Raw genomic sequence first — 25,582 nt, 5'->3', positions numbered from 1 at the left:
GGATGACAGAGAATGAGATGGTTGGATGGCATCACCGACTCAGTGGACATGAGTTTGAGCAAACTCAGGGAGATACTGAAGGACAGGGAAGCCTGGCAGGCTGTAGTCCATGGGGTCGAAAAGAGTCACACATGACTTAGTGACTCAACAATGAGATTATAGACATGATTAGGTTTAAATCTGTCATGTTGATATTTATTGTCTGTTTGTCCCATTTCTATTTGTTTTCTTTTTCCTCTTTTACTCTTTTTAAAATTCCATTTATTTCCTTTTTTTGGGTTATTAGATAGAGTGATTTGTTTTGTTATTTTGCTGGTTTATAGGGTTCATAGTATATTTAATTATTTCCTCTAGGACACTATATCCACACAAAGACCTATACATGAATGTTCATAGCAGCTTTATTTGTAGTAGCCAAAAACTGGAAACAGTCTAAATATCCATCAGTACATGAGTGGATAAACAGATTTGGTATATCCATACAGTAGAATACTACTATCAGTAAAAAGGAATAAACTGTTGATAAACATGGCAACAAGAATGAGGGACTTCTCCGGCAGTCCAGCAGTTAAGACTTTATCTTCCCATGCAGCGGATGCTGGTTCCATCCCTGGTCAGGGAGCTAAGATCCCACATACCTCATGGCCAAAAAACAAAAATATAAAACAGAAAGAATATTGTAATAAATTCAATAAAGACTTTAAAGTGATTCACATAAAAAAATCTTAAAGGAAGAAAAAGACAAGAATAAGTCCCAAAATAATTATGCTGAAAGAAGGCAGACCAAAAAAGTACATACTATATAATTCTATTTATATACATTCAAAAAATGCAAACTATTCTATAGCTAAGTAAGCTATATTTGTAGTTTTCTGGGGACTAATGGCAGATAGTGTAAGCAAAGAAGAATGGGTGGGAAGGATTACAAAAGGGCACATGGAAGCTTTGTGGGGCAAGGTTTAATTATCTTGCTTGTGGTCATGATTTCATGTGTATATAGATGTCAAAATCCATCAAATTATATACTTTAAATACGCGAAGATCATTGTAGGTCAATTGCACCTTATAAAGTTCTAAAAAGAAATATTGGCAGGAATTTCCTGGCAGTACAGTGGTTAGGACTCGGCACTTTCACTGCCATAGCCAGGATTTAATCCCTGGTCAGGAAACTGCAAGCCTTGTAGCTAAAAAAAGAAAAAAGAATGAAAGAAAGCAATGAAAAAAGAAAATTGGAAAGTAAGGAAATAAAAAGTATAAATTATAATCTTGGCACCCAAATATGATAACTATTAGCAATTGGGTCACTATCAAACTCTACAGACAAATTTTCAGACACCCAAGTGGTATCTGAAAATTTAAAAAAACTGTAGTAGTATTCCATTGTGTTAAAAATTATTTTACCTTTCTCTAATTTCTAGGGTCAGTTTATATTTGCCAAGGTAGTAGACGCTACTATTGTTATAATTATAATGAAATGAATACTTTTATTACCAATCATCCAAACAACAGATCTTGAAACCTTTCTGGGTTCATCTCTTTCACCACAAAAATCAACCGATCACTGAGTTCTGTAATTTCTGCCTTCTCAGTATATCTCATACTTGTCACCTTCTTTCCACTCTCATCTTTAATGTGTTGTTAGTATAATTGCGTTAGGCTTGCACAAAAATCACACAACATATGATCTGCTGTAAGGAGACGTGTTCTCTCTGGCCTTGCAGAGTGATGGGGATGAGTCACTGTGTCAAAGCCCTGGGGACCAACGTCACCAAGAGTGACCCTCATTTCTCTGCTGAAAAAATTGAAATAATGTCTCATTCTTTTATCTTAATGCTAAAGATACTAAAATAATAAATCTAACTGTAAATTAAAGCAGAGTCTAAAAATGTGAAAAAACAATTTTTTCTTGAATATTTATATGTTGTTACAAGCAGATCAATCAATTTAATAACTGTTTTATATATCTGAATATTAATTACACATCTATATATATATTTACATGGGTTCAACAACTCTTTCTTAGCCATATACAGCTCCCTTGGAAGGCTTTACCAAACTCTCCCTGTGATTAAGACTCTAAGCTCTCTAGTGACTTAAGCTTGTACTACTTAACACATGTCTATAAGTGTTTATTAATAGCCTATTAATCCTCAGAGGACAAAGACAGATACTTAATACTGGCTGTTAAATTTTGCATAAATGAGTGTTTTTTCCTTTGTCCACATACTGATTCTCTTTAAGGCAACTAACTAGTTAGGGGTGATTTTCTTTGTATAAATATCTAGTTATATTGGCTTACATGTTTAGTGACCCTATGGATTTGCCTAGTACAGAAATAATCTCAGAATACCCTCAGGACTTAAGGAAGGGAATTGTTTTATTAAATGTACAACACAATGTTCATGTAAAAATATTACCCAATAGTGGCATGGTTTTTCATTCTTGATTTTGTCCAGAATTTTTGGGAGAGTAAGATCCAGTGCTAGGGATTTATCATTGTGGCTTCATAGAATTTACTATCTATAACCCGAGTTGCTTGTAGAACATTGCAACTTGTACTGTCTTACTTAATTTTAAATTAACGTAATACTCATAATCATAGAAGGTTGAACTCAGGTGTTTACTACTACTCATAAAATGTCACATTCAAGTAATGAAAAATAATAATAATCATAATCATAAACCCACTGCTGCTGCTGCTGCTGCTAAGTTGTGTCAGTCGTGTCCGACTCTGTGCGACCCCGTAGACCCACTAAGACAGCACAAATGGGAGAGGAGTACACAGGGGTGTAGCTTCTTACATGAACTTACCATCACTCTTTCTGTCCTTGAGCCCTCTCTGACCTTGGCTGATGACTGTATGCTGTCATCGAGTTTGGAGCCTTTGCAGAGTTCCATGGCATAAATTGGCTTGCTTCCTATTGACTTTCCTTCACTGTAGGGTTATGATTGGGCCCTTAAAATGATTTGGTTGTTTAAGGAGGCATCCACGATTCCGTTAATTTTTCCAGCTTCCAAAAGACTTGCAGTTTCTCATGTTTCATCTCCTTTCCTTTTCTCCTTGCCTTATGGGTTTATACTTTGTGTCTGTTTCTTTTTTTTTAATATGGAACGCTTCATGAATTTGCATGTCATCCTTGCACAGGGGCCATGCTAATCTCTGCATCGTTCCAATTTTAGTATATGTGCTGCCAAAGCAAGCACTGTGTCTGTTTCTTTTCTACCATTTTATTAGGTGTCAGGAGGAATGGTAATAAATATGGTTTCAATGAAAGCCTTTTTTCCTTTGTTCTTAGTGTTTTTGTGTGTGTCTCCCCAACTGATAGTGAACTCCAAGGAAATCACTGTTGAAGTGTTATTTATACGTTGTAGTATAGTACCTTCCAAATAGGAGTTATACTGATGTTTGTGGTTATTATTGATAACCTTGAATAGCATGCGCAAGTATCCTTGGGAGGATACAAAAGACTTTCCAAAGACATTGGCAATTTCCAGGTCCTCAACTTCCATCCATACTCTCTCCTAAAATGCATCTGAGAATGTCTATAGCTCAGATGTCATCCTGGCTTTCCCTTCTCTCTTCCTCTTTCATAGTACCTTTCTCTCTCACACACACACACCACCACCACCACACCTACACCTACATCTTTTTATGGCATAATTTTACCAAGATGTAAAAGCCTGAAGGACAGCATATAAAAATACAACTTGAAATATTCCTTAGGGCCAACTTCTTTCAATTTGTTGTCATTGTTTAGTCACTAAGCCATGTCTGACTCTATGTGACCCCATGGACAGACACCATGCAACCCCTTTCAATTAAGGCACCATAGTCCAAGGTCTGAATATATATTTGGCCTATTATCAATTTAGATATACTATAAAGGGGAAGGGAGGATGCAATGACAATTTTTAATTAAAGACTTTGTCTCTTCCATTTATTGCCAAAGAACTTTGCTGCATGAAGAGTACTGTGAAATTAAGGAAAGCTAGGCTGAGGAATGTTGAAGGTGATGACACCTAATTTCTTCCTACTAATGGCAGGTCTCCATGTCTTAACCACCTTAGAACACTATTATTCAAAATGCATAAAAAACCTACAAAGACAGCACCCAGATCATGGATTCTAAACATCATTCTCCAATTAAAAATCAGGATAAAAATTGGAGAAGTGGTTGGTTCAAAGACAGGGCAAGGAGATCACAAGATGAACCCAGAACATCTTGTGATTTCTAAAAGTAAGGAAGTACTAACAAAAAGATGAAGATTTAAAAAAAAAAAACCAAACGAGCCAACCTGAAGGAATGCTTCTAATAGTCAAGGGTGGAATAATTTGAGCCAAAAAACAACACTATTATTGAATTTTAACCCACAGAACTGAAGAAACATTGACGAGTCCACAGTACTATCGATTAAATGACTGGGAGAGAAGCAGCAGTGCTTCCTTATAGTATAATTCCAATTAGTTTAAAGAGGAAAATGGAAAATTACCATTTGTCAAACATCACAGTAATAACTATTGTTATCTATACTAAAAGCAGTAGGTGACTGTGGGGACAATTTGCAGTCTCAAAGTATCTCCTCCAAGATAGCTATCAATTAAAAAGAGAAAGACAGTCTTTGTAATGGAGAAATCTGATGAAACCACCTTAACCCAGTGATCAAGGTCAATATCACCAATAGTAAATTACTTTATCGATATTGGGAATTTTTCATTTCCGTGCTAGTCTAAAAAGCATAACGTCAGTTCAGCCATGAGAACACATTTGACAAATCCAAATTATGGGACATTAGACAAAATAACTGATCAATACTCTTCAAAAGTGACAAGGGCATGAAAGAAGGAAAGACAAAGGAACTTAGAGACAGTAGTAGATTTAGAAGTAACTAAATGCATTTTCTGGGTAATAGAAAGGGACAGAAATAGAACACAACTGGGAAAACTGGTGAAATGTGAGTAAAGTTTTTGGTTTAACTTACAGTATTTTATCAAATACTAATTTCTTGGTTCTGCTCATTGTACTATGATTATGTAAGATGCTAACATTAGGCTAAGTGAGGTGAGGTATACATGGAAATTGTAATTTTACAGATTTTCTGTAAACCTACAGTTAGTTCAAATTAGCAAGTTAAAAAAATAAATAAAATCATGACTATGAAGTACACTTTCTCTGTACTTTCTTCCATTTCCAGTGCTATCTTTTGGTGTAATACCAAGACAAATTTACTATATTGTACAGTCATACTAACAAACGTTTGAGGAGTAAAAACCTATGATCTGATTATGACTCCTTTTGATATGGTTCTGAGAAATAATACATTTATTACATTTGCCAGGGATTCAACTTCCAGAGTTCTGCTTTTAGGCAGGACAGGGTAAATTCTTTGGAAGTTACCCTCCACTGTGCCATTCAGTCTGCTTTTCTGAGTAAACTGTGTAACTAGAGTAAGGATCTTGACCTCTGTACTTTTCCAGGTATGCCTTTGAATAGTTGTAATAGTAAAAATAATTAGAATTTAAATGTTCTTACCATCTAAATGGATAAGAAGTGGCAGTAAGAAAAATAGCAGAGACATTAAAGAAGCTTAAGCTCATCAGCACAAACTGTGTTTTATTTGATTGCAAGTGATATAACCTATGTACACGTTTCCCTTCCAAGTTTTTCACCACTAAAATTGCCCTTACAGAGATTACAAACATTGTAAACTGCATTTCATTAGTAGTTTATGAAATCTGCCTGTCAACTGACACATTCTGTATAGAGCCTTAAAAATGATATTTTGAGAGTATTTATAATCACTGAAAGCAGATGATTCTGTAAAACAGGTAATTACAGATCTTTAAACTGACAACATACATATATTTAAACATTTAAACAGAAGTTCATTTTCTTCAAAAGTAATTTTCTACTGCTTTTTCATAAAAATATAAAAAGACAACATCTGTAGTTTTAAAAACCTATATTTAACCTAAATCAAGATTTTTCTACAAACAATACCTCTTTCCAAAAAGTTCAAAACACATCACAAAATAATGTGATGTTAAATCAAATAATCTCATCATGACAGAGTATTTTACTTTTTAAGAAATACTTGGCAGTATTTCTTTTTAAACTTTCATGCTAGATTTCAAATGTGTATATGCTATATAAACACACTAGATTAATCCAAGTCACTCATATTTATGCAGTAGACTCATATATGATGAGTTACCATATAAACAGTCATACCACAATTGCAAAATGGTAAAAGGCAATCTTTATGAAAACATTATAAAAAAATTTAGTAAAAGGCAGCCAACATCACTCTAATTTTCTGTAAAAATTACATTTCTTCCTCCTACCCCTTTGAATGGTATCTTTTATAGCATATTGACACACAAAAGTATTTATATCCCTTTTACATAAGCTAGCTTTTTAAATGACTGCTTTCTTTTCTGACACATTGAATTTATCCAAAGGCACCAAAGACTAGACTCCTATGTAGTTTCAGAATTTTTGTTCTTTTTAAGTTCCTCTAGAATAATTTTCCTCAGAAAAGGGTAACCCTAAGAACCAGAAGAAAATGAATGATAAAACACAGTAACCTGAAACTTGTACCATCCAAAAGGTATAAATTTATTAATAGGTTTCTTGAACTTTTCATTTAGGACAAGAAGTCAGAACAACTTTCTGAACATAAACACAAAAATAGAGCACATTAGTAACAGTAGGAAAATTCCTAAGCTTCTAATGTATTAAATCTTACATAATAACATATAGCCAAAAGCATTATAAATTCACTGCCAGATATTATGATCCTTTATCCTGAAAAATGTCTGATACACAGCACTAACATGGAATTTATTTCACAGGGAGGAAAAATAGGTTTCATCACAAAAACAGATTTACTAGATTTCAGCTTTGATTAATTTTAGAGATATATTTTAAAGATAAAAAAGAAAAACAAGGTTCACCCCTCAAATAAAAAAAGTCTTTATATATATATATATAATCCATTATTAATACTTTTTATACTCTTACAATGTAAAACATTTAGAAACTTCCGAACTCTAGAAATGTTGGCCAGTTAACCTATTTGGCCATAACACATTCTGAATTCCCTTCTGAGAATCACATTAATGTTTTCAGTCCATTAGTCCAATGGATGGAGCAATTCTATTTTTTTTTCTTCTTCTTTGGTGGTTCATCGTCAGAACTACTATCTGTGCTGGTGCTGCTACTACTGGCAGAGCTGGAATCTGAGTCTGAATCAGAGGATGAGGAGGAGCTTGTGGAGGAGGCGGAAGATGATGAACTGGAGGAGCTTTCATCAGAGTCACTGTCCTCTGAGGAAGATGAGGTAGATGTCTCTTCACTCTCTGATGAAGAATCACTGGCTGAACTGTCGCTGCTATTGCTACTGGAACTGGTTACGCTCTTAGACCTATTAGACAATTATATGCACGAGAAGCCGCCATTCAATAGAATGTTTAAAAGCAATTACACTTGAGTGTTATGTATATATATACGTATACTGAAGCTTTACCAGTATGGTATCACTAGATTTGATGCTTTATGGATTGCCTAACTGTTAGTAATCCTAACGTGCCCACCCTTTCACTCCAACCAGAAGGGCTTTAAATCTCTTGGATGGAATTTGAGAAAAGAGAACATACTATATTGTGCTTCAGAGTGAATGTTAGAATACAGTTGCAGTTTAACAATTGGGTTTATTTAAACCTCCTGTACAGTGGTAAATGTTTCATAACCTTAACTACTTTAGACAAGATACAGCTGGCCAATACTTTCTTGACAATAATTTCTAATTACATTTTCTAACCTAAGACAAGAGAAATCACTTCCTGTTTCCAGGTATAAGGACCCTGGAAAGTTGGAGAAAAAGGAGAAACAAAGGAAGAAACTCCAGACAAGTAAACAGAGGAAGGTATCAGAAAACAGGACGATGTTTAATCATGAATCGCAAACAAGAGACTTCAGATCCAAGTCTTGTAACTATTATTTTAAAATCAACCACCCTATCCCTCCAACAATTATTATATATTACCTATGTAATATTAAAGCCACACATACCTTTTCTTCTTGGTCTTTCTTTCTACATTAGCTTCTCCAATGCTGATAAGCAACAGGGAAAGGGGGAGGAGCTCTTGTTAATAAAGTGATTATAAACAGCTCACACAAATCCTTCCGATATCCCCAAAACTGCTTTACATTAGAGAAACACTCTGTCTTTTGTGACATGTACTGAGAGTCCAGTGTTTCTTATTATAACCAAGAGAAAAGTTTCCTACTGCAGGTGTATATGGTACCTGCATGAGCTACTCAGGTGGCTTAGTGGTAAAGAATCTGCATGCCAATGCAGGAGACACAGAGATGTGGGTTCAATCCCTGGGTTGGGAAGATCCCCTAGAGGAAAAAATAGCAACCCACTCCAGTATTCTTGCTTGAAAAATCCCATGAACAGAGGAGCCTGGTGGGCTACTGGCCATAGGGTCGCAAAGAATCAGACACAACTGAGCACATGTGTGGTACATGCAGTTAAATTAACTAGCTCTTAAGACAGATGCTATCAACTGTATTTTAGAAGTCAGGTGAGTTAATAGTTAAGATGAGCACACACTAATTTGCTTCTTTTTAAATTGTGAACTTAGGTTGACACAGCTAAATCAACTACTTAGTGAACAACAGAACAAAGCAAATAACAGCAGAACAATTGTAATTTATAATTTGGTTTTCTAGAATGGTATTATAAGCAGTCATTTTATATAAAAAGAAAAGCAACTGTTAGTTAAAAAATTTTTTCTTAAATGATTCATTTTGGTGTACACTTAAAACTAACACAACACTGTAAATCAACAATTGTTGTTCTTTGCCACTAAGTCCTGTCTGACTCTGTTGCCACCCCATAGACTGTAGCCCACCAGGCTCCTCTGTACATGGGATTTCCCAGGCAAGAGTACTGGAGTGGATTGCCATTTCCTTCTGCAGAGGATCGTCCCAACCCAGGGATCAAACTCAAGTCTCCGACATTGGAAGGCAGATTCTTTACCACTGTGAGCTACCAGGGAAGCCCAAATCAACTATACTCCAATAAAAATTTAAAAGCCTCATTTCTTGAGACTTCCCTGGCGGTCTAGCAGTTAAGACTCTGCTTCCACTGCAGGGGGCGTGGGTTCTATTCTTTGCCAAGGAACTAAGATCCCACACGCCACTAGGCACAGGCAAAAAAATTTAAAAAACAAACAAAAAAACCTTCCAAACCATTTATTTTTCTGCATGTCCTCCACATGTTCAGTTTTAAAACCAGAGACTTAATACTTTAAGATTATGCTCCCGCATTATTTACAAAGAAAAAGCCTGGTGATTTTAAATATACAAATGGCTTGTTGCTATATAGCTGCCAAACAACATGTCTACTAAATCAGGGTTTCAAATTACAGAATTACTTCAATTACTCTACACTGTCCTATAAATTTAACATTTTTATATTCTGAACTTCTCTGCATACCCTAGATAATGCTTCTACCCTTATTTCCCAGATCTTCAAATATAAAAATACGTATTTATGTAAAGTTGTTTTATTACTGAAGAATTGTCATTTTTGCAATTAAAATAAATGGTAGAGGTACATTCGTTAAGTCACACCACAAGAATTCAAGATCATTAAAATTCATACACTTCCATAATTTTATCACTGAACCAAAATAATCAGCACTCTACATAATAGAGCCAAAACTAAAATTCATGTAGTTGTATGTATTTTTTTAAGATCAAGATACTCGTGTAATACTAGAAAAACAAAAGTAGTTGTTGAAATGAAATTATCCATAACTCTTATCATTTTTTGCTTATATTCCTAATAAATGAATTTTTAAAAATTATGTTTTTCTCCTCATCTTTTTTCTATCCTAAGTTTCAATATTTGCAGAGGGTATAAACTCTGGCATATTATGTATAAAATATTGACACTTAAAAAAGAAAATTGTTATATCATTTTGATAATTGTTAATATCACAAAATTTGATACCTATCATAATTAATTTTTAAAAATATGAACAAGTTTATCTTTAACAATTGGTACTTTTACATTATCCCTTTTCATCTTTGAACCTGTTTTTTTATTTTCCTTTCCCCACAGAATGTATCCTAATATATTTTTATGCCTGAAAATTTTAGTGACCACTTATATTTCTCTGCAATAAAAACACAGACATAATATAACTTGAAATTGTATCTTTTAATTCCATATGATCATAAAGTTTTAAAAGTGCTAAAACTCTTGAGTTGAATTACCATAATCACTACTACTATGCAAATTGATTTAAACAATGTAAAATATATTATAAATTTTAGTAACTATTATGGAATGGCTACCTACTCCAGTATTCTTACTTGGAGAATTATATGGACAGAAGAGCCTGGCAGGCTACAGTTGATGGGATCACAAAGAGTTGGACACGACTAAGCAACTAACACACACACATACATAAAATATTCTACTGGAACTATATCTTTTAAAGACATCAATTTTTTTTCTAGTTTTTGTATCCATCGATCTTACTGCTTAACTATGACAGAATCCAGTATCAAGTTAATTCCTATATTTAATTTTTACAGATTTAACCCTGAGAAAGTTTGTTAACCTGAACAGGTATAGCAATGTCACTTAGTTCTTTGAATTCTTCCCATGCTAAATAAATTCCACAAGTCATATAATGATGTATTATTAAAATATACTTTTTGAAATACATTTTTAAAAATAATTTTATTTATTTTGGTTGTGCTGGGTCTTGTAAAGAGCTTAGCATGCTGCCTTGCACCAGTAATACTCATTAAACTTTAGCTAGTATTTTTAATCTGAATCTGGATAACCATCATAAGATATTTAGTCCCTTAATAAATTTTATAAATAAAAATATATATTCCTTTGGACACCATATGTAACCTTACCTTTGTTGTAATAATAATCTGTTTTCTTTTTCTTTTAAAGCTTTCTTTAGTTCTGCTGTTCTTGAAGGCCTATGTAGGTACTTTCTTTTTCCTGTGCATTCATAAGTCCAATGTCCAAATTCCAAGCATTTCTGACATCTTACATGTTGCTTATTTGCTTCACTACAGGATAAAAAATAAGAATATAGGCCTTAAATTTTTGACTTGACATTTTCTGCTGTGAGAAATATAAGCAATACAAGCATTTGTTAGATTTAATCACTAGGCAATATAGTAAGTGGTTAAGGGCTGGAAGAAGCACAAGCTGGAAACAAGATTGCTGGGAGAAATATCAATAACCTCAGATATGCAGATGACACCACCCTTATGGCAGAAAGTGAAGAGGAACTAAAGAGCCTCTTGATGAAAGTGAAAGAGGAGAGTGAAAAAGTTGGTTTAAAGCTCAACATTCAGAAAACTAAGATTATGGCATCTGGTCCCATCATTTCATGGGAAATAGATGCGGAAACAGTGGAAACAGTGTCAGACTTTATTTTGGGGGGCTCCAAAATTTCTGCAGATGGTGATTGCAGCCATGAAATTAAAAGACGCTTACTTCTTGGAAGGAAAGTTATGACCAACCTAGATAGCATATTGAAAAGCAGAGACATTACTTTGCCAACAAAGGTCCATCTAGTCAAGGCTATGGTTTTTCCAGTAGTCATGTATGGATGTGAGATTTGGACTGTGAAGAAAGCTGAGCGCCAAAGAATTGATGCTTTTGAACTGTGATGTTGGAGAAGACTCTTGAGAGTCCCTTGGACTGCAAGGAGATCCAACCAGTCCATTCTAAAGGAGATCAGTCCTGGGTGTTCTTTGGAAGGAATGATGCTAAAGCTGAAACTCCAGTACTTTGGCCACCTCATGCGAAGAGTTGACTCATTGGAAAAGACTCTGATGCTGGGAGGGATTGGGGGCAGGAGGAGAAGGGGACGACAGAGGATGAGATAGTTGGATGGCATCACCGACTCGACGGACGTGAGTTTGAGTGAACTCCGGGAGTTGGTAATGGACAGGGAGGCCTGGTGTGCTGCAATTCATGGGGTTGCAAAGAGTCGGACACAACTGAGCGACTGAACTGATCTGAAGAGCTTGGACCTTAGAGTTAGACAGAACTGAGTTCAAATCTTGTTTCCTCAATTCCATTCCAGTAAGGGCAGACTAGGTAATTCAGACCAACTCTTCAGCTTAGAATTAGAAAAGATAGCCAAAACATTTTTAACAATCTGCTCAAGGATCAGAGAACTAACAAAGAGGTTAAAGAATCACCAAGCCAAGATATGGAAGAGGAGGGAAACTCAGAGTGGTCAGCTCTACATTTAACTCAACTCTTGTCCTGGGAGACTTTCCCAACTTGGGAGAGTAAGCAAGCATCATTTATAACAAGCAAGGGAGACAAATTATGCATTCAGAGTTAGGACTCTGATGATCTTTACCCTAGGAATAAAGCAATGGTATATGAAGTGCTGCCCAGCTTCTAGTCACCTAGAAGACTAAGAAAAATCTCAATCCCTGAGATTGAATTAAGATTGACAAGTGGAGAAAAACAGATTAAAGAATTGGAAAGGAAGAAATAAAACTGTCATTCCTTACTGATAATGCATCACGTGCAATGCAAATCCAAAAGACTCTAGATAAATTTTTATTTTACTCTTTGGCCACGCTGTGTGTGGCATGTGGGATCTTAGTTTCCCAACCTAGGATTGAAACCTGTGCCCCTTGCATTGGGAGTGTAGAGTCCTAACCACTGACTGCCATGGAAATCCACAAGTATTGTTTTAATAATTAGAATTCATAAGTGAGTTTCAATTCAGTTCAGTCACTCAGCCATGTCCGACTCTTTGCAACCCCATGGACTGCAGCACGCCAGGCTTCCCTGTCCATCACTAACTCCTGGAGCCTATTCAAACTCATGTCCATTGAGTTGGTGATGCCATCCAACCATCTCATCCTCTGTCCTCCCCTTCTCCTCCCGCCTTCAATCTTTTCCAGGATCAGGGTCTTTTCCAATGAGTCAGCTTTTCCAATCAGGTGGCCAAAGTATTGGAGTTTCAGCTTCAACATCAGTCCTTCCAATGAGTATTCAGGGCTGATTTCCTTTAAGATTGACTGCTTGGATCTCCTTGCAGTCCAAGGGACTCTCAACAGTCTTCTCCACCACCACAGTTCAAAAGCATCAATTCTTCGTAGCTCAGCTTTCTTTATAGTCCAACTCTCAAATACATACATGACTACTGGGAAAACCATAGCTTTGACTAGATGGACCTTTGTTGGTAATGTCTCTGCTTTTTAATATGCTGTCTAGGTTAGTCATAGCTTTTCTTCCAAGGAGCAAGTGTCTTTTAATTTCACGGCTGCAGTCACCATCTGCAGTCATTTTGGAGCCCCCCAAAATAAAGTCTCTTACTGTTTCTGTTGTTTCCCCATCTATTTGCCATGAAGTGATGGGACCGGATGCCATGATCTTAGTTATCTGAATGTTGAGTTTTAAGCCAACTAAAATCATAACTGAGTTTAGAAAGGTTTTATATTAGGATCAGTAAACTTCTCTTTGAAGAAATGACTGTTTAGGTCTTCCTCCCACTTTTTGATTGGGTTGTTTGTTTTTCTGGTATTGAGCTACATGAACTGTATATTTTGGAGATTAATCTTTTGTCAGTTGTTTCATTTGCAATTACCTGCCATTCTAAGGGTTGTCTTTTCATCTCGTTTATAGCTTTCTTTGCTGTGCAAAAGCTTTTAAGTTTAATTAGGTCCCACTTGTTTATTTTTGTTTTTATTTCCATTACTCTAGGAGGTGGGTTAAAGAGGATATTGCTGTGATTTACATCGGAGTGTTCTGCCTATGCTTTCCTCTAAGAGTGTTATAGTTTCTGGCCTTTAATCCATTTTGAGTTTTATTTTTGTGTTTGGTGTTAGGAAATATTCTAATTTCATTCTTTTACATGTAGCTGTCCAGTTTTCCCAGCACCACTTATTGATGAGACTGTTTTTTCTCCACTGTATATTCTTGCCTCCTCTGTCAAACAGAAGGTGTCCACAGGGGCATGGGTTTATCTCTGGGCTTTCTATCTTGTTCCACTGAAATATAGTTCCAGTGAAATATAGTTTGTGCCAGTACTGTCTTTATTACTGTAGCTTGGGATGTTCTTTTCATAACTATTTATTAAGGACTATTTATGTTGTCTGAACTTTTTTGTAGATCATGTTATAGGTCATTATAAAATTTTTAAAAAATCTTGGCTCTTTCACTACATAGTTTCAGGCTCTTTAGAAAGCTGATTTTTGAACTTCAGTTTCTTATCCTAAAAAATGGGACAATATCTACTTCACTAGATCATTGTGAGAATTAGACAAGACCATAGCCATGTTTTATTCTTACTGTATGTCAGGAATTTAGCTAAATACTACTTATGCATAAATACATCTAATCCCCATGACACTCCAATGAGTTTGAGAACAATATTCTCATTCTACAAACTGGGATGTTTGTATAGCAAGCAACAAGGAATCTGGCATAAAGCAATACACAAATGGGAGCTGTGACCATCAGCCTACACATTAGGCTAATCAACTATGTGGACTAATGACACTTGGCAATTCCTCAAGCATGGGTGCATGATGAGATGCTGGACTTTCAATTTCGACATAGAGCAGTCACCTTTTTATCGCTGGAGAACACATAATTGCTGTTCAGTAAATATTTGTAAAATGAATGACTGTTAAAGTAGGCAAGGGTTTCAGGGAACATATATTGTTTATAGTATGCTTTTCATTAATTAATTGCCACATTGTGGGCCAGCTTCTGTAATTTTGACAATAATTTATTTTGGACTTCCCTGGTGGTCCAGTGATTAAGAATCTGCCTACCAATGCAGGGGACACAGTTTGATCCTGGTCTGGGAAGATCCACATGTCTTGGGACAACTAAGCCCTGTAGCTGCAACTACTGAGCCCACACACCACAACTACTGAAGGCCAAGTGCCGTAGAGCCTGTGCTCTGCAACAAGAGAAGCCACCACAATAAGAAACCCATGTACAACTAGAGAGCAGTTCCTGCTCAGTGCAACTAGAGAAAGTCCACATGCATCAAAGAAGACCCAGTGAAGCCAAAAATAAATAAATAAATAAATTTAAAAAACTCATTTTTAGCACTTGTCCAAAAATAAGCCAATCCTAATGTGAAAAATTAATGTTTCAAGTATGGAACTAAGACCCAGCAGTAGTATTAAAAGATAATAAAGAAGAGTCAGCTTTTTGCCTAGTAATAGTTCATAAATCTCCGTAAACAACTGCCAGTACCATGACTATAACTTCAGAGTTTATCTCAATATGTAATGGGACAGCAAATTGTTAAGGCTTTCTATAATAAAAGACTTTATGGACTTAATATTAAGTTGCCCACTTTTCAGGTAAAAAAAAAAAGAACATTATAGGTTTCATCCTTGGGTTGGAAAGATCCCCTGGAGTAGGGCATGGAAACCCACTCCAGTATTCTTGCCTGGAGAATCCCATGGACAGAGGAGCCTGACAGCCTTCAGTCCATATGGTGGCCAAGAGTTGGATATGACTGAAGCGACTTAGCACACACATTGTAATGCAGGGCTTCCCAGGTGGCTCAGTGGTAAAGAATCCACCTGCCAAGCAAGAGACACGGGTTCAACTCCTGTGTCGGGAAGACCCCCTGGAGAAGGAAATGGTAACCTACTCCAGTATTTCTTGCCTGGGAAATCCCATGGACAGAGGAGCCTTGTAGGCTACAGTCTATGGGGGTCACAAAGGAGCTGGACATAACTTAGCGACTAAACAACAACTATTGTAATATGCATCCCAGAAATGATAAATCAAAAACATTAAAGGATAATTAGTAAAAAATGTAAAATCATGACTCTAATACAAATATATAATGAACACATGTCAAAGATTTTATTTAATCATTAATTAATAAGGGAACCAGTAAGATGTTGGAACTGGTTTAGAACAGTATCCAAACAACACACATATATGGGCAATCAGGAATGCAGGAAACAAATTTACTAATAGTTAAAAACTGGTCAACAGCCACAGGGCAAGAATCTGCTATACTGCTTTGCATGGGTAAGAATCTTCTCTTCGATTTTTCCACAATTTACCAAGTTTTCAAATAGGTCAAAGACAATGAGGCACAGGTCCTGACAGGGTCATATAGCCAGGATAGGGGATTAGACAACTCAGCCAGTAAATTTTTTTTTTAATCCATTTCAAAGTCTTTCACAATATTTCCTAATAATGAAATTATGGAGGAGGATGGAAGCCTTTCAGAATCAAGGAAATAAAGTCTTCTCCAACTTACAATCTGTTTTCCCGATATTGTAAGAAATTTATAGCCTGGGATATCAGCTATTAAAAATATTATTGGCCAGCACTGTGGAGTTTGTTTTTTGTTGTTATAGACAGAACTTTCACTAATATCTGAAGCCCACCTATGATGTTCTAAACATTAACTAGAGACTTCGCTGACGGTTCAGTGGTGTAAACTCCAAGCTTCTGCGACAGAGGGCACAGACTCGATCTCTGGTCAGGGAGTTAATATTCCACATGCCATGAGGCACAGCTAAAAATAAGTAAATAGATAAACATTTACTAACTAATCTTAAAAATACTTATATCTTCTATATAGAATGCAGAGACAGACCTATAATTTCAAAATAAACAAGACCAGCAAGCATTTCTTTTCGAATGAATACCCTATAGAACATTCCTTTTCTATAGCCTAAGCTAAGGTTTAAGGAAGTGTTTTAAACAGTACAGCCTTTTTATGTGAAACAACCTTCTTCGATACCTGAAATAAAGACATGTCTGCCAGACTGGCAAAATTTTAAGTCTACGGTTGGCAAAGGTGGAGAATTGGCACTCTGAATATAGTAAAATATACATTTTAAAATGCTGGTATGTAAGTTACAGAAACTTTCTGAAGGGCTATGTGATAATATGCAACAAAAATCTTAAAAATGTACATATCAAATAAACAAAAAATATAATATCAATAATGGTTATGTATCTAGAGGATCCCTAAGAGTTCCATTTATCATTAAACTAATAAATGAGTTTAATAAGGTCATAGGATATAAGGTCAGTATACAAAAGTCAATATACTAGCAATGAACAATTGGAAATTGAAGTAAAAAAACACTACAATACTTAATTTTACACTTGTTAAATTTTTTCTCGTTAGACTCAATGTAGAGTTCATCTGTCAAGACCCTTCTGGATTGGGATCTTGTTATCCATTGTATTAGTCACTCTTCTTAGCTTTGTGTTAACTGCAGGTTTGATAAACATGCACATGTGTCTTCATCCAAGTCATTTATAAAAATTGTTGACCAGATCAAACAGTACCACACTCAGGCCACCATGTACATTTACTTAAACCCGTTAAACAATACTCTCAGTTCGTGATCTTCAACTAATGTACCTAATAGTTCTGCTTTGTTCACAAGGATACTGTGAGAGACTTTCCAAGATGCCTCATTGAAATCCAAATACCTAAAAAAGGCAATAAGGGTATCAATCTGTAATGATTTGATACCTGATGAACTTGGCTTTTACTTCTGAACAGATTTAATATATCCAGCCAGAATTTTGCCTGGAATGGATATCAAATTCACAAGTCTAGTTTGTGGAATCTACCCTTCTCACTTTGAAAATCAAAACATTTGCCTACTTCTAGTTCTTTAGCGTCACTCCTGTTGGCCAGAAGTCCTCAGATTACCAGCAGCACTATAGCCATTTCACTTGGAAATTTTCTGTTATGTTGGGGACCAAATCACCTGGGTCAAGTGCCTTAAACACATTCAGAGTGGCTTAGGGCTCTAATACCCACTCCTCTAGTCTCCTGGGCATCAGTTCTACTCTTGTCATTCTGCATACAATTGTGATTGAGTTAAATCTGATTCAGAGTTAAGTTCCTAAAAGATCTGCTGAATCGGAAGTTCAAATTTTCCCCCTTTCCTCCTTTGGTCCAAAAACTTTTAAAAACAATGTCAATAGTACTTTCTCACTTCTCATAACTTGTAGCTTAAAAATTGTTCTTATGGAAGCGCTATCTGCTCTTTATAAACAAATCATCTTGATGAATATAAAATAAAAATCGAAAGCTCCTCTTTTACTTTCTATCCCAAAATATTCCCCAAATTTTCCTGCACTTTCCTTGCCTCTAATGGCCCTCGGTCTCCAACTCCCTGGGAGTTGTCCTGACAGCCTTTAAACCATGACAGGTTTTGTTACACACCATGTTTTCCTCCCAGTTGAGACCAGAAGCTCCTAAAGCTTTGTTTTTTACTTCTAGGTAGCTCATGTACCGAATACAAGCATACTGAAGAAATGGAACATTTGTTTAACTCTGTGATACTCTAAAACTTATGCCAAAAGCATTAAAAGTTTTACTTTCAAAAGTGGACACTGTTTGATTTAGTCAATCTAGCCATCATCACCTCCTCTGACCTATCCACCCACTGTTTATAAAGACCCATTCAATTATGCTGGGAAGAGAAAATGAAAGTGAAAGTCTCTCAATCGTGTCCCACTCCTTGGGACCCCATAGACTATATAGTCCATGGAATTCTCCAGGCCAAAATACTGGAGTGGGTAGCCTTTCCCTTCTCCAGGGGATCTTCTGAACCCAGGAATCGAACTGGGGTCTCCTGTGTTGCAGGCGGATTCTTTACCAGCTGAGCCACAAGGGAAGAGAATGAGATCCAAATTAATCAGAACTTCAAATTCCCATAGACATGGTTTAGGGTAGGGCATGTAATCCAATCTAGACAATGAGATGCTATCAGCTTGAAGCTGACAGGATATAAAGGACTCTAGATACTGCAGCCATTTTAGGACCAAAGGAGTGATCTATCCAAGTATGGAACCAACATCCAAAAGAGCAAATCTGAGAGACATTAGACCCTGGTAACACCATTTAAGTGGATATCTATTTAAGTAGAACTGTTATTCCATTCTAGATCTCAGAACCATCTTGGAAAAGCTTTCTTCTTCCACCAAGCATACTACTACTTCACTCTGATTCTGTAAGTCTTTATCTTTATGATCAAGGAACTCTTTTCATCCAGCATGAGGGGCAGAGTCTGATCAAAGACTGAAGAAAAGGATCAGGACTCTTAGAATAAAAAAAAAACTATAAATACAAAAAGGAATACAAATATACACACTGCAGCAGACTGAGTGATGTATTATAAACAGGCAAACAGTGATGGCATGAAAAGCTGACAGTGAATAAGTGGTGAATGTTGGTTGGGTGTGCAGATTGGTAGAAGAAAAAAAAAAGGCTGTACAAGAAAGGGGCATATGACACGAACTCCTGCATTATCTGTTCACACTCTTGTGCCTTTCTCTGGCTCATTAGCCGCCACAATGGACATCTTTCAGTTCTTAGAAACTAAGTTCTCTCCTGTCTCAAATTAATTATGCTGTTCTGGATCCTCTTTCCCCCAATCCTCTCACGACTGACTCCTTTCTCACACTTTTCATCTCTGTTCAAACCCCACCTCTTCAGAAATGCCTTTCCAGTCCAACCAACCTAACCTGGACCGTTCTCTTTTCCCACCATCTCATTTCCTTCCTCTTACTATCCAAATGCATTTACTTAAAATGTTTAGTTTATCGACTCTTTCCACCAACAGAATGTAAGCTTCCTGAGAGCAAATATTCTGTCTTGAACACTTTCTTATACCCAAAGTTATCTCTTAGAGAATGAATGGCAGAATGTGAGAAGATAGCTTGGGAGAAAAGTCAGGCTGTTCCTAGGTAAGGCGATTACAATGGGGCAGGAAAAGCCAGCTGGCCTGGAGGTTAACAGGAAGCTGAAGGTTTACGTCGGCGAGAGTAAGGGGTGTTGGATGCGGGCTACAAGCTTCGCCTGGTCACTCGTGGGGTGCGCCCACCGCTGCCCACCGGCTGGGTTGGGCAAATCGGCATAAATCACTTAGTAACCAATTCCTGGACGTCCCCTTCGCGGGAACCAAACGCGAGACTCTCTTCAGTCACCCCTAGGTCCCGCCCAGTGGCCTTACGCAGCCGTCTTCCACGAAATCGCTAGTGCACAGACATCAAACTTCTCGCTCCGGCCCGAGCCCCTCGTGGGCAGGCGACGTGTAAGAAAAACGGCCACCCTCCGCCAGGCCAAGCTGAGGATCCGACACCAACCCCGCTTCCCGGCACCGCTCAATAGCCCGCTGACGCGCTTCTCTCCGCCCCCAGCCCGCCCCGCCGCCCAACTCCGGTCCTAACTTACGCTTGTCTCCGGGCTATGAGACGATGCATGGGAGTCGCCATCTTAGCGCGGCTGGCGACGGCCGCGCTGGGTTTTGGGAAACTCCTCGAAGTGGGCGGGGACTTCGAACCCTGAAGGGCGTAGGCGTGGGCGGAGCCAGTGGTCCTGGCTAGGCTCTGGCGCTGCTTTTCGGGTAATAGTGGGTTGGGGCCTGGTGTGTTGTGTTTGCTGCATAGTCTATAGTTTGAGGGAGAGGAATGAGGCCAACTGACTAATCTGAACAAGGGTTCTGAAGGACGACTCCACTTATATTGCTTGGAGAAGCTGGGAAGAACATTGTAGAATGAGGGATCTATCTATCCATCTTTATATACAAATCCATTTTTATATACATGAACGAATAAAGTTAATTGCTTAGTCGCGTCTGACTCTTTTGGGACCTTATGAGAATTGTAGCCCACCAGGCTCCTCTGTTCATGAAATTCTCCAGGCAAGAATCTTGGACTAGGTAACCATTCCCTTCTCCAGGGGATCTTCCCAACCCAGGGATCAAACCCAGGTCTCCCTTATTACAGGCAGGTTCTTTACAGTCTGAGTCACCAGGGAAGCCCCACTGTAGTTTTCAGAAACCAGAAGTAGTCTGGATAGCAAAGTTTAAAGGAATAATTTGAACAAGATTGACTATCAGTTGAAAAAGACTGGGGCTTCCCTGGTGGCTCAGTGGTAAAGAATCCACATGCCAAGGCAGGAGACACGTGTTTGATCCCTAATGGGAGAAGATTCCACAGACGGCAGAGCAGCTAAGCCCATGTGCTGCAACTATTGAGCCTGTGCTCTAGAACCTAGGAGCTGCAACTATGGAGACTGTTTGCCCCGACTGCTGAAGCCCGAGTGCCATAGAGCCTGTGCCCCGCAACAAGAGAAGCCCCTGCTCGCTGCAACGAGAGAAAGCCCATGCACGGCAATGAAGATCCAGCACAGACAAAACTAAAGAAATACAATGATTAAAAAGAGTGACTTTAGCAAACTATGAAGTGTACATATATGTTAATTACTTGTGTTACATACATAATCATATTTTTATTAATTTCATAGTGATGTTAGAAGGTTATACAGGTAAAACAGCTTTGTCAACTAGAAAAAAAATTATACAAATATTAATTATTTAAGGATATTTTAGCATTTAGTATCAGATCATGGAAATGTATTCCCTTAAATGCACGGTGTTTGAAACATACATACCTTTTCAATTAATTAATTAGACTGCATTGGGTGATAGTTGCATCATGTAGGATCTTTCGTGGCAGTACACAGACTCTCTAGTTGCAGCACTAGGGCTCAATAGTAGCAAAGTTCTGACTTAGTTGCTTCCAGGCATGTAGGATCTTAGTTCCTCAGTTCAGTTCAGTTCAGTCGCTCAATCATGTCCAACTGTTTGCAACCCCATGGACTGCAGCACATCAGGCCTCCCTGTCCATCACCAACTCCTGGAGTTTACTCAAGCTCATGTCCATTGAGTCAGTGATGCCATCCAACCATCTCATTCTCTGTCATCCCCTTCTCCTCCTGCCTTCAATCTTTCCCAGCATCAGGGTCTTTTCAAATGAGTCAGTTCTTCACATCAGGTGGCCAAAGTATTGGAGTTTCAGCTTCAGCAGCAGTCCTTCCAATGAGTATTCAGGTCTCATTTCCTTTAGGATGGACTGGTTGGATCGCCAACTAAGGATCCCAACTTAGTTCTCCAACTAAGGATCAAATCTGAGTCCCCTGCATTGAAATCCAGATTCTTAACCACTGGACCAACATGGACGTCCCCATATATAACTTTTCGAAATGTATGTATGTGTATGTGTTTCTAAGTTTCCATTCTTTTTTTCAATTAATATTTCTTGAACACCTAAAACGTTTTAAGAACTGAAGGCAGAGCATTGAACAAAATCTTTGTACACATGGAGCTTTCTATAGTCAATAAACAAATACAATGTCCAAAGAGCATAAATACTCTGAAGAAAAATAATTCAGGGTAAGGTGGTAATGAGTGATTTAGCATTGGGAATTACCAAAAATGACATCATGCAACCTTTGTGCACATCTGGTTCTTTAAAAAGTGGAATCTTACTCTCTGTTCTGTTCTTCAGCTTCATTCTTTTTCTTTGTTCATTCCTCACTGTATTTATGGACATCTTTTCCCATATCAGCACCTGCAGATCCAGGTCATTCTTTTTATGTATTATGTTCTATGGATTACATGGATATTCCACAATTTATCCAGCCAGTACCCTATTGTTGAATAATTATATTTTTTACTACAAAAATGGAATAAATAGATTTTTCTAGCATTAACCCATGTTTCTGTAAGATGACTAGATTTATACCTGCTGCTCCTTAAATAGGTAGTACCCAAAACTGCTTCCTCACCGGAACTAATGGTAGTAAGGTAATAAGATGTATTATTGATGAAGTTAAGTGTCTTTCATGTGATCATTGAAGACTGTACTTCTTTCATAAATTGTTCAACTTTTATTTTCCTATTGGATTTTTATCTTTTTAACACTTATATGTAGAAACTTTGACTATTTAATATAAAACGTTTGTTTTATATTTTACTAATTTTTTCCTATTTTGTCTGTTGTCTTTTCTTTTTTTCTGGCCACATCATGCTATTTGCAGAATTTTAGTTTCTCAACCAGAGGTTGAACCCAGGCCAGCACAGTGAAAACACCAAGTCCTAACCACTGGATCCCCAGTGAATTCCTGTTACATAGGCATTTTTAACAGTCTTTTTCTTTATGGTTCCTAGATTTGGCTCATGCTTAGAATCCCCAAATTATTTAAAATGTATTTTGTATTTTATTGTATTTCTTCCATTACAATTATGGTTATATTTTTAATATTAATTTTTGACTTTTGAAACACCATTTACTACCTAATTTATCACTTCTTTACTGAGTTGACTTGCCACTCCCTTATAACTAAATAGGTACAAGTTTAATTTATTTGCATATTTTATTTTCTTCTAAAGATCTATTTGTCCCAGTGTTTGTATTTCTTTAATTTCAATAATTTTATAGAATATCTTGATATCTGGTAGGGGCAGTCCCTCCCAAATAACTCTGGTGGACCAGTGGCTAAGACTCCCAGGGCAGGGAGCCCGAGATTCATTTCTGGTCAGGGAACTAGATCCCATAGGCCACAACTAAGAGTTTTCATCACACAACTAAAAAATATCTCTCATGCTGAAACTAAGACCTGACATAGCCAAATAAATAAATAAATCTTAAGGAAAAAAAGAAAAACCAGGCCCTTGGCAGTGAAAGCATGGAGTCCCCACAGTGCCAGGGAATTCCCATTTGTTGGTTAATTTTAAAAGAACTTGCATTCTAGTAAATGTGAAATGTCAAGAGACAGGGTAAGATATAACAAACAGAAAGGAGGAAGCACGTGACATTTTTTGTGATTTGGTTTGCATACCTGGAAAACCTACAAAAGCTAATTAAAAGCATCTAGAACTAGGGGACAGATACAAATACAGACAATACAATAATATCTTGCTTTTTCAGTGGTAAGACAGGCCAGTGTAGCTTTTTCCCACTGAGGCCCATGGGCTTGTGAGCCTCTCAACTTTGTCCATAGGGCCTAGGCTAAAATTCAGGCACTAAGTATTATAAACCTTGATGGGTAGGAGCTGAAAAAAAAAATGAAAACTCTTGTGAAAGCTGCAAGTAATTTCTACTGGCAGGAATGAATAGGAGGAAAGGAGGGAAGAATGGGCAAGATGGAGGTAGGGCATTAAGAGACACAAACTGTTATGTATAAGATAAGCTACAAGAATATATTATACAACATGGGGAATATAGTAAATATTTGTAAATACAAATGGAATATAACGTTTAAAATTTGTGAATCACTATACTGTACACCTGTAATGTGTAATGTTGTATATCAACTATACTTCAGTTAAAAAAAATTAAAAATGAATATCAAGACTTAAGCAGACTATTCTTTTACTCTAGGAAAGCCTCTGTCAAGTGTCTTCCAGTTATGTAACACATGGGAAAAGATGGATGTAAAAGTCATGTGCTGGAGACAGGTTTGCATCTCTCTGAACTGACTTGGTTTTGGTCAGCATGGTTGTTTCCTACCCTGATGGTAGCATCTGTGGTTAGAGAGCTGAGCGCAGAAGATGAACAGGCAAACTATATAGTCCACAGGGCCCTGTCCTTAGAAAAATGCCACACTTGGGTTAATGCTCTGCTATTTCTGTCTTGAAACTTGGAAAAAAAATTATATATTTATGTTTTGGCTGCACTGGGTCTTCACTGCTGTAAGTGGGCTTTCTCCAGGTGTGGTACATGGGCTTAGCTGCACCATGGTATGCGGAATCTCCTGGACCGGGGATGGAACCTGTGTCCCTCGCATTGGCAGGCAGATTCTTAACTATTGGACCACCAGGGAAGTCCTTAAATTCTTAATAACTTTTGAACAGTGCACATTTTAATTTTGCCCTGGGTCCTATACAATATATAGCTGATCTGGCACCAGAAGTTGGTGAAAGTGTTTTCACACAAGACTGTGAGACTAACCACAATGGAAAGTAGCTCCACCAGAATAAGAGGGGAGAGAACGGATACACTTTTAAGTTTTTTGCCCTTTCATTATGCTTTACAACTAGTTATTTTAACTATTCAGGAAATTTTAGTGTTGTAAGATTGGACCCTGGTGCAAAATCAAATATGGATTCTTCCTAATATGCTTTTGCATACAACAAAAAGAGCTCTTCTCCTTCCAGTTGGATGAGAGAATTTGACTAACTTGGCTAAATAAGGGAGAGGTTCAGAAAAGGAGACGATTTGTTTTGTAAAGGGGAATGATCATGCAAGGGGATTGGTGGAAAGGTATTTGGGCCTCTGTGGATATGAAGCTCTGGTTCTCTAAATTGAAAAGCTCTTTTCTTCAAAAAAAAAAAAAAAGAAGAAGAAGAATTCCATTCACCTCTGGGTTTGGGGGTGAGAGCGGTACCTAAGGCCCCCTGGAAAGGGGTAAGAGCTACATTCCTTGATTATTTCCACTTTCCAAGAGGGCTTGAAAACTAAATCCTTGGGCCATGATGCAGTGCCTTACTGTGATATAAAGCTGTGTGCTTGTGAGTCCAGGATTTGCTGGTTTATTGTTGTTGTTCAGCTGCTAAGTCCTGTCTGATTCTTTGTGACCTCATGGACTGTAGCACGCCAGGCTCCTCTGTCCGTTACCATCTCCCAGACTTTGCTCAGATTCAAGTCCCTTGAGTCAGTGATGCTACCTAACCATCTTATCCTCTGCCTCCTCTTTTTC

General features: G+C 37.4%; 1 protein-coding gene across 1 annotated transcript; it reads right to left on the bottom strand.

The window, feature by feature from the left end:
- ZCCHC10 (zinc finger CCHC-type containing 10) lies at nucleotides 5,593-20,346 on the bottom strand. Its single transcript, XM_018050394.1, has 4 exons — nucleotides 20,273-20,346; nucleotides 10,950-11,111; nucleotides 8,073-8,114; nucleotides 5,593-7,425 (listed from the first exon to the last, which is right to left on the bottom strand). Exons 1-4 carry the CDS (start codon nucleotides 20,311-20,313, stop codon nucleotides 7,158-7,160), a joined length of 513 nt encoding a protein of 170 aa, XP_017905883.1. The 5' UTR covers nucleotides 20,314-20,346; the 3' UTR covers nucleotides 5,593-7,157.

This window comes from Capra hircus, chromosome 7 (assembly GCF_001704415.2).
Source record: "Capra hircus breed San Clemente chromosome 7, ASM170441v1, whole genome shotgun sequence".
Classification (NCBI taxonomy): domain Eukaryota; kingdom Metazoa; phylum Chordata; class Mammalia; order Artiodactyla; family Bovidae; genus Capra; species Capra hircus.
This window is presented reverse-complemented; position numbering and strand designations above follow the sequence as displayed.

Bases quoted from the DNA above. Each gene is read 5' to 3' on its own strand.
- ZCCHC10 (XM_018050394.1), bottom strand. From the start codon at position 20,313: ATGGCGACTCCCATGCATCGTCTCATAGCCCGGAGACAAGC. The intron at 11,112-20,272 runs GTAAGTTAGGAC...TTTATCCTGTAG, and splicing joins CTCATAGCCCGGAGACAAGC to TGAAGCAAATAAGCAACATG. The intron at 8,115-10,949 runs GTAAGGTTACAT...GTTGCTTATCAG, and splicing joins AGATTATTATTACAACAAAG to CATTGGAGAAGCTAATGTAG.